At 49.9% G+C, this 14884-nt stretch overlaps 1 protein-coding gene across 1 annotated transcript; it reads right to left on the reverse strand.

Moving 5' to 3' along the window:
- Positions 1-376: 376 nt before the first annotated feature.
- LOC119270027 (acyl-[acyl-carrier-protein] desaturase 4, chloroplastic-like) lies at positions 377-14010 on the reverse strand. The gene is made up of 4 exons (XM_037551976.1): positions 13856-14010; positions 13633-13778; positions 1033-1409; positions 377-931 (listed from the first exon to the last, which is right to left on the reverse strand). Exons 1-4 carry the CDS (start codon positions 13984-13986, stop codon positions 377-379), a joined length of 1209 nt encoding a protein of 402 aa, XP_037407873.1. The 5' UTR covers positions 13987-14010.
- Positions 14011-14884: the final 874 nt, after the last annotated feature.

The following is a 14884-nucleotide window of genomic DNA, read 5'->3' on the forward strand; positions in this document are numbered from 1 at the left end:
CCGAAGACATGTGTGCTAGTGCGGGCGGGGGCTGGCGCCTGTGATGCGGGTGCCCCGACGTCCTCGTTGCGGGGAAGAAGAAGATGGGGAAAATAACGATTGGAAGCAATGCTCTCGTCGCCTTGTTTTTTTCTAAGAGGTGCTCCCATCGTGAGTCGCACAATCAATACCGATCGCAGGACCCGCGCGTGTCCGGCGGAACGTTTCCGCCGGTGCGCCGTCTGGAAACGTTTTCCTTTTTTTAGGGGAGGAGCGGAATCTAACTAAACTTTTTTTTTGAGGATGGGAATCTAACCAAACATATGTTTTTCTTTTGAGGCAAACCAAACATACGTTAGTCCATGGTTCAACCCACCATGACGTGCCTATCGAAGATCTAACTGAAGCGGGCCGGCCTGAGCTCGCTACGGGCCACCCTCTGGTGTGCCAGCTCCTCCATCCTCCGGATCTTGGGCGGCAGCCCGCACACGTATTCCTGCGCGCGGCGGCCTTCTCCAGAGAGTCCGGCGAGCTCTGCCACCCGCCACCTGCGCATGAAGTGCTCCACCAGATCGCCGTAGTCCCTCGCCGTGTACACGCCGGCACTCTGCGCCACGGCGGAGAACCGCTCGAATAGGCTGTTCTCGCCACTGGCGGCGTCGTGGCCGTCGGACATGAGCAGCCCCGGCATGGTGACCTTGCCGTGCATGACGTGCGCCAGCGCGCGCACCATGCCGTCGGGGTCCACCTCGAAGAGCTTGGCGCACACCCTGGTGTAGCCCGCTTCGTGCCTCTTCTCGTCGGCGGCAATCACGCCGCAGATCTTGGCGAGCGCCTGGTTGCCGTGCTGCCCGGCGAGCCTCGCCGTGTGCACGTGGGAGACGAAGGTCGCGCGCTCCTGGAACGCGCCGTAGATCACGCTGTGGTACGGGCTCTTGGGCACCAGCATGTCCTTCATAGCAAAACAACATATATAATGTTTTAATTAACCAGTGCACAAGTTTGTAGTGCACTGAGTACGTACGGTGCAACTGTGTTTATGCGCGTACGTACCATGCCGTTGCGGAGGAGGTGGTGGACGGTGGTCTCGACCTGGCGCATGTCGACGCGGCCGGAGAGGTAGAGGTAGCGGTTGAGGAGGTCGCCGTGGCGGTTCTCCTCGGCCGTCCAGCCATGGATCCACTGCGCCCAGGGGAGGCTGCTGGCGCCGGTGTCGTCCGCGATGCCCTCCGTGCGGTTCCCCATGCTCTGGTACGACGGCAGCGCCTCCTCCGTCACCAAGTTGCCCACCAGGCAGACCAGGACCTCGTCGGGCACGCCAGCGGATCCCGCGCGCAGCGTGGCAACGTCGTCCATGAAGGCGGACAGAGCCTCCTCCTCCGACGCGCCGGGCGTCGTGGCGGAGCACGACAGGAAGTTGTTGGCGCCGCCTCCTCTCGCAGCGCCGCTTCTTCTTCTACCTCTTGCTGCCTCTCACCGCTCAACTCTCTTTGTCTCACACAAGAACACACACACATGATGAAACTCAGAAAACACACACGCACACAGCCAAGGAAGAAACCCAACGAGGCTTTGCCCAGAACACTCTTTCTTCGTGCACACAAAGACTACATTTCTCCTACAGCCCTCACGGCCTACTTTTCATTCATCTGATCAACACATATATATACACCGGGCTGGCTCACGCACGCCCTAACCCAGCCTCCACTCGGGCACTAAACCCACTAACCCATGCACATGCACAAAGCTAGCTAACCAACTACTTGCATGCAGCCAGTTTGTTTCCTTGATTCACTCCAACGTCCCAAGACTAGGACTTGCATGCAGCTCACATCCGGATCAACCCAGCCGGCTAAACATGCTCATAGAGCCCCACACTCCAGCCTTCGTCGCACTTGACGCATCACACGGCCACGCTGCCTCACGCAGCACTGCAGTTTCACACTGCCATCGGCATCTCGTCATGCTCGCCGTATCACACGGCAGCTAGTATCTCGTCTTCTTTGCCCGCTCAGCCGAGACCTCTCCGGAGAAGAACTCCCTAATCTATGCTACATGCACGACTAAAGCAAATATGCAGATACAAGTGATTAAGATTAAGCTAACAATTTCCCACCTAATCTTGATTCTCCGGTCATCACAATCTTCGACGCGGATCACCCGCTGCCACTTGACAACGCCATTGCGGCGTCGCGCACCTTGCCGTGGACCGACGCCATCGCATCGCCGGCGTCCATCACCATGTCCTCTTGCCGCACGCGGCAGCAACCTCTGGACGTGGACGACCTCTTGACGTGGACGACACCTTCGCGGCGCCGGTCACCACGTCGTCGCATCGGCCCATCTTGCTGATGGCATCACACCACCCAAGACAGCAGCGTCGACGAGCTTGACGCCGATCCTCATGACGGTTTCGCGCCGCCGTACCTTCCAACGGCATCACACCGTTGTCTTCTTGTGGCAGCTTCGCGCCGCCATCTCCATCTAGCGGCATCGCACCGCAGCCATATGCTCGTGCGGCATCACACCCCAAACACCTCCATGTCGCGCCACCGTCCTCCATCTCGCATGGAGTCCACCATGTGCCCGTCACCGCAGCCGTAGCCTTCACCACCGTCACGCCGGCCACCATAGCCGCAGGCACCAACGTCGCCGACGCCGTCGCAGCGCCGACCTGTCACCATCTTGCCGGGGATGACGTCCTCGTGACGTCGATCATCGCACCATCTTCACCTCGTGGCATCGCACCGCAACGTCCCACCGGCGGCATTGTGCCTCTGCCGGCCATCACCTCGCGCCGGCGTCCTCCACCTCACATGGAGTCCGCCGCGGCGCTGCCACCGCCTCGGATCAACAAGGCTCTGATGCCAATTGTTGGCGCCGCCTCCTCTCGCAGCGCCGCTTCTTCTTCTACCTCTTGCTGCCTCTCACCGCTCAACTCTCCTTGTCTCACACAAGAACACACACACATGATGATGTAGGGGAACGTAGCATAAATTCAAAATTTTCCTATGTGTCACCAAGATCTATCTATGGAGTCATCTAGCAACGAGGGAGGAGTGGATCTACATACCCTTGTAGATCGCGCGCGGAAGCGTTCAAGAGAACGGGGTTGATGGAGTCGTACTCGTCGTGATCCAAATCACCGATGATCCTAGCGCCGAACGGACGGCACCTCCGCGTTCAACACACGTACGGAGCAGCAATGTCTCCTCCTTCTTGATCCAGCAAGGGGGAAGGAGAGGTTGATGGAGATCCAGCAGCACGACAGCGTGGTGGTGGAAGTAGCGGGATTCCAACAGGGCTTCGCCAAGCGCTGCGGGAGGAGGGAGATGTGTCATGGGAGGGAGAGGGAGGCGCCAGGGCTTAGGTGTTGCTGCCCTCCCTTCCCCCCACTATATATAGGGCCAAGGGAGAGGGGGGGGGGGGCGCAGCCTTTGGCCCTTCCTCCAAGGAAGGGTGCGGCCAGGGAGGAGTCCCTCCTCCCCAAGGCACCTCAGAGGTGCCTTCCCCCTTTAGGACTCTTCCTTTCCCTCTTCTCTTGGCGCATGGGCCTCTTGGGGCTGGTGCCTTTTGGCCCATATAGGCCAAGGCGCACTCCCTACAGCCCATGTGGCCCCCCGGGGCAGGTGGCCCCACCCGGTGGACCCTGGGACCCTTCCGGTGGTCCCGGTACAATACCGGTGACCCCAAAACTTGTCCTGATGCCCGAAATAGCACTTCCTATATATAATTCTTTACCTCCGGACCATTCCGGAACTCCTCGTGACGTCCGGGATCTCATCCGGGACTCCGAATAACTTTCGGGTTACCGCATACTAATATCTCTATAACCCTAGTGTCACCGAACCTTAAGTGTGTAGACCCTACGGGTTCGGGAGACATGCAGACATGACCGAGATGACTCTCCGGTCAATAACCAACAGCGGGATCTGGATACCCATGTTGGCTCCCACATGTTCCACGATGATCTCATCGGATGAACCACGATGTCAAGGACTTAATCAATCCCGTATACAATTCCCTTTGTCTAGCGGTACGATACTTGCCCGAGATTCGATCGTCGGTATCCCGATACCTTGTTCAATCTCGTTACCGGCAAGTCTCTTTACTCGTTCCGTAACACATCATCCCGTGATAAACTCCTTGATCACATTGTGCACATTATGATGATGTCCTACCGAGTGGGCCCAGAGATACCTCTCCATTTACACGGAGTGACAAATCCCAGTCTCGATTCATGCCAACCCAACAGACACTTTCGGAGATACCTGTAGTGTACCTTTATAGCCACCCAGTTATGTTGTGATGTTTGGCACACCCAAAGCACTCCTATGGTATCCGGGAGTTGCACAATCTCATGGTCTAAGGAAATGATACTTGACATTAGAAAAGCTTTAGCATACGAACTACATGATTTTGTGCTAGGCTTAGGATTGGGTCTTGTCCATCACATCATTCTCCTAATGATGTGATCCCGTTATCAATGACATCCAATGTCCATGGTTAGGAAACCGTAACCATCTATTGATCAACGAGCTAGTCAACTAGAGGCTTACTAGGGACATGGTGTTGTCTATGTATCCACACATGTATCTGAGTTTCCTATCAATACAATTGTAGCATGGATAATAAACGATTATCATGAACAAGGAAATATAATAATAACTAATTTATTATTGCCTCTAGGGCATATTTCCAACAGTCTCCCACTTGCACTAGTGTAAATAATCCAGTTCACATCGCTATGTGACTAACACTCAAGGTCACATCCCCATGTGACTAACACCCAAAGAGTTTACTAGAGTCAATAATCTAGTTCACATTACCATGTGATTAACACTCGATGAGTTCTGGGTTTGAACATGTTATGCTTGTGAGAGATGTTATAGTCAACGGGTCTGAATCTTCCAGATCCGTATGTACTTCGCAAATCTCTATGTCATCTTGTAGATGCAGCTACTACGCTATATTTGGAGCCATTTCAAATAACTGTTCTACTTGGAGCTATTCTAAATTGTTGCTCCATTATACGTATCCGGTATCTCTACTCAGAGCTATCCAGATAGGTGTTAAGCTTGCATCGACGTAACTCTTTACGTCGAACTCTTTATCACCTCCATAACCGAGAAACATATCCTTATTCCTCTAAGGATAATTTAGACCGCTATCTGGTGATCTACTCCTAGATTACCTTTGTACCCTCTTGCCAGATATGTGGCAAGGCACACATCAGGTGCGGTACTCAGCATGGCATACCGTATAGAGCCTATGACAAAAGCATAGGGGAAGACCTTCGTCCTTACTCTTTCTTCTGCCGTGGTCGAGCTTTAAGTCTTAACTTCATACCTTACAACTCAGGCAAGAACTCCTTCTTTGACTGGTCCATCTTGAACACCTTCAAGATCATGTCAAGGTATGTGCTCATTTGAAAGTACCATTAAGCGTTTTGATCTATCCTTATAGATCTTGATGCTCAATGTTCAAGTAGCTTAATCCAGGCTTTCCATTGAAAAACACTTTCCAAATAACCCTATATGCTTTCCAGAAATTCTACGTCATTTCTGATCAACAATATGTCAACAACATATATTCATTAGAAATTCTATAGTGCTCCCACTCACTTCTTTGGAAATACAAGTTTCTCATAAACTTTGTATAAACCCAAAATCTTTGATCATCATCAAAGCATACATTCCAACTCCAAGATGCTTACTCCAGTCCCTAGAAGGATTGCTGGAGCTTTGCATACTTATTAGCATATTTCAGGATAGACAAAACCTTCCGGTTGTATCACATACAACCTTTCCTCAAGAATCGTCGAGGAAACAATGCTTTGACATCCTATCTGCAAGATTTCATAAATAATGCAGTAATTGCTAATATAATTCCAACAGACTCTTAGCATCGCTACGAGTGAGAAAGTCTCATCGTAGTCAACTCCTTGAACTTGTCGGAAAACATCTTAACGACAAGTCGAGATTTCTTAATGGTGACATTTACCATCATTGTCCGTCTTCCTTTTAAAATCCATATGTACCTAACAGCCTTACGACCATCAAGTAGTTCTTCCAAAGTCTACACTTTGTTTTATACATGGATCCTCTCTCGGATTTTATGGCCTCGAGCCATTTATCGGAATCCGGGCCCACCATCGCTTCTCCATAGCTCGTAGGTTCATTGTTGTCTAGCAACATGACTTCCAAGATAGGATTACGTACCACTCTGAAGTAGTACACATCCTTGTCATCCCACGAGGTTTGGTAGTGACTTGATCTGAAGTTTCATGATCACTATCATAAGCTTCCACTTCAATTGGTGTAGGTGCCACAGGAACAACTCCCTGTGCTCTGCCACACACTAGTTGAAGAGACGGTTCAATAACCTCATCAAGTCTCCACCATCCTCCCACTCAATTCTTCCGAGAGAAACTTTTCCTCGAGAAAGGACCTGATTCTAGAAACAATCCCTTATTGCTTTTGAATCTGAGACAGGAGGTATACCCAACTGTTTTGGGTGTCCTATGAAGATGCATTTATCCGCTTTGGGTTGGAGCTTATCAGCCTGAAACTTTTTCACATAAGCGTCGCAGCCCCAAACTTTTAAGAAATGACAGCTTAGGTTTCTCTAAACCATAGTTTATACGATGTCATCTCATCGGAATTACATGGTGCCCCTTTTAAAGTGAATGTGGTTGTCTCTAATGCCTAACCCATAAACTATCGTGGTAATTCGATAAGAGACATCATGGTATGCATCATATCCAATAGGATGCAGTTATGATGTTCGTACACACCATCACACCATGGTGTTCCAGGCTGTATTAGTTGTGAAACAATTTCCACAATGTCTTAATTCTGTGCCAAACTCGTAATTCAGATATTCATCTCTATGATCATATCATAGATCTTTTATCCTTTTGTCATGACGATCTTTCAACTTCACCCTGAAATTACTTGAACCTTTCAATAATTCAGACTCGTGATTCATCAAGTAAATATACTCAACATCTACTCAAATCATCTGTGAAGTAAGAACATAACGATATCCACTACATGCCTCAGCACTCATTGGATTGCACACATCAAAATGTATTACTTCCAACAAGTTGCTTTCTAGTTCCATTTTACTGAAAACGAGGCTTTCAGTCATCTTGCCCATGTGGTATGATTTGCATGTCTCAAGTGATTCAAAATCAAGTGAGTCCAAACGGTCCATTTGCATGGAGTTTCTTCATGCATATACACCAATAGACATGGTTCGCATGTCTCAAACCTTTCAAAAATGAGCGAGTCCAAAGATCCATCAACATGGAGCTTCTTCATGCGTTTTATACCGATATGACTTAAGTGGCAGTGCCACAAGTAGGTGGTACTATCATTACTATCTTATATCTTTTGGCATGAACATGTGTATCACTATGATCGAGATTCAATGAACCATTCATTTTAGGTGCAAGATCATTGAAGGTATTATTCAAATAAACAGAGTAACCATTATTCTCCTTAAATGAATAACCGTATCACGATAGACATAATCCAATCATGTCTATGCTCAACGCAAACACCAAATAACAATTATTTAGGTTTTAATACCAATCTCGATGGTAGAGGGAGCGTGCGATGCTTGATCATATCAACCTTGGAAACACTTCCAACACATATCGTCAGCTCACCTTTAGCTAGTCTCCGTTTATTCCGCAACTTTTATTTCGAGTTACTAACACTTAGCAACCGAACCGGTATCTTATACCCTGGTGCTACTAGGAGTACTAGTAAAGTACACATCAACACAAAGTATATCCAATATACTTCTATCGACCTTGCCAGCCTTCTCATCTACCAAGTATCTAGGGTAATTCTGCTCCAGTGGCTGTTCCCCTTATTACAGAAGCACTTAGTCTCGGGTTTGGGTTCAACCTTCACTAGAGCAGCAGCTGAATTGCCGTTTCATGAAGTATCCCTTCGTGCCCTTGCCCTTCTTGAAACTAGTGGTTTCACCAACCATCAACAATTGATGCTCCTTCTTGATTTCTACTTTTGTGGTGTCAAACATCGTGAATATCTCAAGGATCATCATATATGTCCCTGATATATTATAGTTCATCACGAAGCTCTAGCAGCTTGGTGGTAATGACTTCGGAGAACCATCACTATTTCATCTGGAAGATAAACTCCCACTCGATTCAAGCGATTGTTGTACTCAGACAATCTGAGCACAAGTTCAACAATTGAGCTTTTCTCCCTTAGTTTGCAGGCTAAGAAAATCGTCGGAGGTCTTATACCTCTTGACGTGGGCACGAGCCTGAAATCCCAATTTCAGTCCTCGAAACATCTCATATGTTTCACAACGTTTCAAAACGTCTTCGGTGCCTCAACTCTAAGCCGTTTAACTGAACTATCACGTAGTTATCAAAATGTGTATGTCAGATGTTCGCAACATCCATAGACAACGTTTGAGGTTCAACACATTGAGCGGTGCATTAAGGACATAAGCCTTCTATGAAGCAATGAGGACAATCCTCAGTTTACGGACCTAGTCCGCATAATTGCTACTATCAACTTTCAACTAAATTTTCTCTAGGAACATATCTAAACAGTAGAACTGAAACGTGAGCCACGACATAATTTGCGAAGACCTTTTGACTATGTTCAGGATAATTAAGTTCATCTTGTGAACTCCCACTCAGATAGACATCCCTCTAGTCATCTAAGTGATTACATGATCCGAGTCAACTAGGCCGTGTCCGATCATCACGTGAGACGGACTAGTCATCATCGGTGAACATCTTCATGTTGATCGTATCTACCATACGACTCATGCTCGACCTTTCGGTCTCTTGTGTTCCGAGGCCATGTCTGTACATGCTAGGCTCGTCAAGTCAACCTAAGTGTTTCGCGTGTGTAAATCTGTCTTACACCCGTTGTATGTGAACGTTAGAATCTATCACACCCGATCATCACGTGGTGCTTCAAAACAACGAACTGTCGCAACGGTGCACAGTTAGGGGGAACACTTTCTTGAAATTATTATGAGGGATCATCTTATTTACTACCGTCATTCTAAGTAAACAAGATGCAAAAACATGATAAACATCACATGCAATCAAATAATAGTGACATGATATGGCCAATATCATATAGCTCCTTTGATGTCCATCTTGGGGCTCCATGATCATCTTGTCACCGGCATGACACCATGATCTCCATCATCATGATCTCCATCATCGTGTCTTCTTGAAGTTGTCTCGTCATCTATTACTTCTACTACTATGGCTAACGCTTTAGCAATAAAGTAAAGTAATTACATGACGTTTAAGTTGACACGCAGGTCATAAATAAATAAAGACAACTCCTATGGCTCCTGCCGGTTGTCATACTCATCGACATGCAAGTCGTGATTCCTATTACAAGAACATGATCAATCTCATACATCACATATCATTCATCACATTCTTCTTGGCCATATCACATCACATATCATACCCTGCAAAAACAAGTTAGACGTCCTCTAATTGTTGTTTGCATGTTTTACGTGGCTGCTATGGGTTTCTAGCAAGAACGTTTCTTACCTACGCAAAAACCACAATGTGATATGCCAATTGCTATTTACCCTTCATAAGGACCCTTTTCATCGAATCCGATCCGACTAAAGTGGGAGAGACAGACACCCGCCAGCCACCTTATGCAACTAGTGCATGTCAGTCGGTGGAACCGGTCTCACCTAAGCGTACGTGTAAGGTTGGTCCGGGCCGCTTCATCCCACAATGCCACCGAATCAAGATTGGACTAGTAACGGTAAGCATATTGAACAAAATCAACGCCCACAACTACTTTGTGTTCTACTCGTGCATAGAAACTACGCATAGACCTAGCTCATGATGCCACTGAAGGGGAACGTAGCATAAATTCAAAATTTTCCTACGTGTCACCAAGATCTATCTATGGAGTCATCTAGCAACGAGGGAGGAGTGGATCTACATACCCTTGTAGATCACGCGCGAAAGCGTTCAAGAGAACGGGGTTGATGGAGTCGTACTCGTCGTGATCCAAATCACCGATGATCCTAGCGCCGAACAGACGGCACCTCCGCGTTCAACACACGTACGGAGCAGCAACGTCTCCTCCTTCTTGATCCAGCAAGGGGGAAGGAGAGGTTGATGGAGATCCAGCAGCACGACGGCGTGGTGGTGGAAGTAGCGGGATTCCAACAGGGCTTCGCCAAGCGCTGCGGGAGGAGGGAGATGTGTCATGGGAGGGAGAGGGAGGCGCCAGGGCTTAGGTGTTGCTGCCCTCCCTTCCCCCCACTATATATAGGGCCAAGGGAGAGGGGGGGGGGGCGCAGCCTTTGGCCCTTCCTCCAAGGAAGGGTGCGGCCAGGGAGGAGTCCCTCCTCCCCAAGGCACCTCGGAGGTGCCTTCCCCCTTTAGGACTCTTCCTTTCCCTCTTCTCTTGGCGCATGGGCCTCTTGGGGCTGGTGCCTTTGGCCCATATAGGCCAAGGCGCACTCCCTACAGCCCATGTGGCCCCCCGGGGCAGGTGGCCCCACCCGGTGGACCCCGGGACCCTTCCGGTGGTCCCGGTACAATACCGGTGACCCCAAAACTTGTCCCGATGCCCGAAATAGCACTTCCTATATATAATTCTTTACCTCTGGACCATTCTGGAACTCCTCGTGACGTCCGGGATCTCATCCGGGACTCCGAACAACTTTAGGGTTACCGCATACTAATATCTCTATAACCCTAGCGTCACCGAACCTTAAGTGTGTAGACCCTACGGGTTCGGGAGACATGCAGACATGACCGAGATGACTCTTCGGTCAATAACCAACAGCGGGATCTGGATACCCATGTTGGCTCCCACATGTTCCACGATGATCTCATCGGATGAACCACGATGTCAAGGACTTAATCAATCCCGTATACAATTCCCTTTGTCTAGCGGTACGATACTTGCCCGAGATTCGATCGTCGGTATCCCGATACCTTGTTCAATCTCGTTACCGGCAAGTCTCTTTACTCATTCCGTAACACATCATCCTGTGATAAACTCCTTGATCACATTGTGCACATTATGATGATGTCCTACCGAGTGGGCCCAGAGATACCTCTCCGTTTACACGGAGTGACAAATCCCAGTCTCGATTCGTGCCAACCCAACAGACACTTTCGGAGATACCTGTAGTGTACCTTTATAGCCACCCAGTTACGTTGTGACGTTTGGCACACCCAAAGCACTCCTATGGTATCCGGGAGTTGCACAATCTCATGGTCTAAGGAAATGATACTTGACATTAGAAAAGCTTTAGCATACGAACTACATGATCTTGTGCTAGGCTTAGGATTGGGTCTTGTCCATCACATCATTCTCCTAATGATGTGATCCCGTTATCAATGACATCCAATGTCCATGGTTAGAAAACCGTAACCATCTATTGATCAACGAGCTAGTCAACTAGAGGCTTACTAGGGACATGGTGTTGTCTATGTATCCACACATGTATCTGAGTTTCCTATCAATACAATTCTAGCATGGATAATAAATGATTATCATGAACAAGGAAATATAATAATAACTAATTTATTATTGCCTCTAGGGCATATTTCCAACAGATAAAACTCAGAAAACACACACGCACACAGCCAAGGAAGAAACCCAACGAGGCTTTGCCCAGAACACTCTTCCTTGGTGCACACAAAGACTACATTTCTCCTACAGCCCTCACGGCCTACTTTTCATTCATCTGATCAACACATATATATACACCGGGCTGGCTCACGCACGCCCTAACCCAGCCTCCACTCGGGGCACTAAACTCACTAACCCATGCACACGCACGAAGCTAGCTAACCAACTACTTGCATGCAACCAGTTTGTTTCCTTGATTCACTCCAACGTCCCAAGACTAGGACTTGCATGCAGCTCACATCCGGATCAACCCAGCCGGCTAAACATGCTCATAGAGCCCCACACTCCAGCCTTCGTCGCACTTGCCGCATCACACGGCCACGCTGCCTCACGCAGCACTGCAGTTTCACACTGCCATCGGCATCTCATCATGCTCGCCGTATCACACGGTAGCTAGTATCTCGTCTTCTTTGCCCGCTCAGCCGAGACCTCTCCGGAGAAGAACTCCCTAATCTATGCTACATGCACGACTAAAGCAAATATGTAGATACAAGTGATTAAGATTAAGCTAACAATTTCCCACCTAATCTTGATTCTCCGGTCATCACAATCTTCGACGCGGATCACCCGCTGCCACTTGACAACGCCATCGCGGCGCCGCGCACCTTGCCGTTAACCGACGCCATCGCATCGCCGGCGTCCATCACCATGTCCTCTTGCCGCACGCGGCAGCAACCTCTGGACGTGGATGACCTCTTGACGTGGACGACACCTTCGCGGCGCCGGTCACCACGTCGTCGCATCGGCCCATCTTGCTGATGGCATCACACCACCCAAGACAGCAGCGTCGACGAGCTTGACGCCGATCCTCATGACGGTTTCGCGCCGCCGTACCTTCCAATGGCATCACACCGTTGTCTTCTTGTGGCAGCTTCGCGCCGCCATCTCCATCTAGCGGCATCGTACCGCAGCCATATGCTCGTGCGGCATCACACCGCCAAACACCTCCATGTTGCGCCACCGTCCTCCATCTCGCATGGAGTCCACCATGTGCCCGTCACCGCAGCCGTAGCCTTCACCACCGTCACGCCGGCCACCATAGCCGCGGGCACCGACGTCGCCGACACCGTCGCAGCGTCGGCCTGTCACCATCTTGCCGGGGATGACGTCCTCGCGACGTCGATCATCGCACCATCTTCACCTTGTGGCATCGCACCGCAACGTCCCACCGGCGGCATTGTGCCTCTGCCGGCCATCACCTTGCGCCGGCGTCCTCCACCTCACATGGAGTCCGCCGCGGCGCTGCCACCGCCTCGGATCAACAAGGCTCTGATGCCAATTGTTGGCCCCGCCTCCTCTCGCAGCGCCGCTTCTTCTTCTACCTCTTGCTGCCTCTCACCGCTCAACTCTCTTTGTCACACACACACACACATGATGAAACTCAGAAAACACACACGCACACAGCCAAGGAAGAAACCCAACGAGGCTTTGCCCAGAACACTCTTCCTTGGTGCACACAAAGACTACATTTCTCCTACAGCCCTCACGGCCTACTTTTCATTCATCTGATCAACACATATATATACACCGGGTTGGCTCACGCACGCCCTAACCCAGCCTCCACTCGGGCCACTAAACCTACTAACCCATGCACACGCACAAAGCTAGCTAACCAACTACTTGCATGCAGCCAGTTTGTTTCCTTGATTCACTCCAACGTCCCAAGACTAGGACTTGCATGCAGCTCACATCCGGATCAACCCAGCCGGCTAAACATGCTCATAGAGCCCCACACTCCAGCCTTCGTCGCACTTGCCGCATCACACGGCCACGCTGCCTCACGCAGCACTGCAGTTTCACACTGCCATCGGCATCTCGTCATGCTCGCCGTATCACACGGCAGCTAGTATCTCGTCTTCTTTGCCCGCTCAGCCGAGACCTCTCCGGAGAAGAACTCCCTAATCTATGCTACATGCACGACTAAAGCAAATATGCAGATACAAGTGATCAAGATTAAGCTAACAGAAGTCGTGCGGCTGCCATGAGGACTCCACCGGGTTGAGCAGCGGGAGCATGTTCGCCGCCACCCAGCCGTTCAGCGACCGCACGATCTCCATGTCGATGCTTCTCGGCGGAGCCTCCACCGCCGCGGCCCATATCGTCGCCAAACTGGCCGCAACAAAGCTAATTAGTTAGCGGAGCTGCATGCATATAGCTCGGAAGTTGCACACTTGCATAGCGTATACCTGCTGCACCTAGGATTTGCAGGACAGAGGATCCATCCGAGGCGCGTGGCTCTCCCCGAGCCCGCATCGCTCTTGTTGGAGAAGAAGCAGAGGTTGGCCGACGTGCCCACTGCTAGCCCCAGCTTCGCCATCGATCACCAAACACTCATGTTGTTGCTGAATGTAGGAATGAATCTCAGCTTGCACACACGGTGCACATCTATATAGGCGAGTCGGAAGGATAGAATGCACTGGCAAAACTACGATGGGAACCAACCAGGAAGGGGAGGGGAGCCATATGGAACGGCCAACGGAATGAATGCGCCGCAGAGCGACGACATTAATGACGCACATGCACGTTTGACAGAGTGACAGTACGTACTGGAGTAGATTCGGTGCAAGTGTTGATCCCGGAGAAACGTTTCCAACGGACCCCTGCCATGTCTGTGAGTCCATGCTCACGTTTAAGTCTTGGTTGACATGCAAAAGAAATGAACAGCCACACTCTGAGAGCATTAAACGTTTCCAACCCACCCCTGCCATGTCTGTGAGTCCATGCTCACGTTTAGCTCCTTGACTGACATGCAAAAGAAAGGGATAGACTAGGGGTCGGTCGACCGAAAACTGATTTTGAGTCGGGCCATTCGGTTTCAGCCATCAGATGCAGAACCAACGGTCAGATGGCTTTCTTCAACCTCCTTTCTCCCCTTCTTCCCTAGAACACCACCAGTGGCAGGCCTAGAATCTCAGCACTGGGGGTGCCACAATTCAAGTTTTGCTAAAATTTACACTACATATAGTATAATTTGGTCTAAACATCCTTGTAACCTCTACAAACAGTCTTAAAATAACATTAGTCTTACATAGATAAAATTATTTTGCAGATTGGTACAGGGTGCCATGACACCCGTGGCACGCCCCTAGATTCGCCACTGAACATCACACGTACCATCAGTTGAACCGCCAGTCCCTGTCACCCGTTCCCGACGGTGTTCCCACGTGAGCATTGCCACCCCCTCTCCTCATCGCCACACATCGCCGTGCTGGCAC

The sequence above is a fragment of the Triticum dicoccoides genome, chromosome 3A, assembly GCF_002162155.2.
Source record: "Triticum dicoccoides isolate Atlit2015 ecotype Zavitan chromosome 3A, WEW_v2.0, whole genome shotgun sequence".
NCBI lineage: Eukaryota > Viridiplantae > Streptophyta > Magnoliopsida > Poales > Poaceae > Triticum > Triticum dicoccoides.

What these genes read in the sequence shown, in the direction of transcription:
- LOC119270027 (XM_037551976.1), bottom strand. Translation starts at nt 13,986, where the DNA reads ATGGCGAAGCTGGGGCTAGCAGTGGGCACGTCGGCCAACCTCTGCTTC. An exon ending in GCAAATCCTAGGTGCAGCAG is followed by an intron (nt 13,779 to 13,855) that starts GTATACGCTATG and finishes TGTTGCGGCCAG; the next exon opens with TTTGGCGACGATATGGGCCG. An exon ending in ACCTCCTCCGCAACGGCATG is followed by an intron (nt 932 to 1,032) that starts GTACGTACGCGC and finishes TTTGCTATGAAG; the next exon opens with GACATGCTGGTGCCCAAGAG.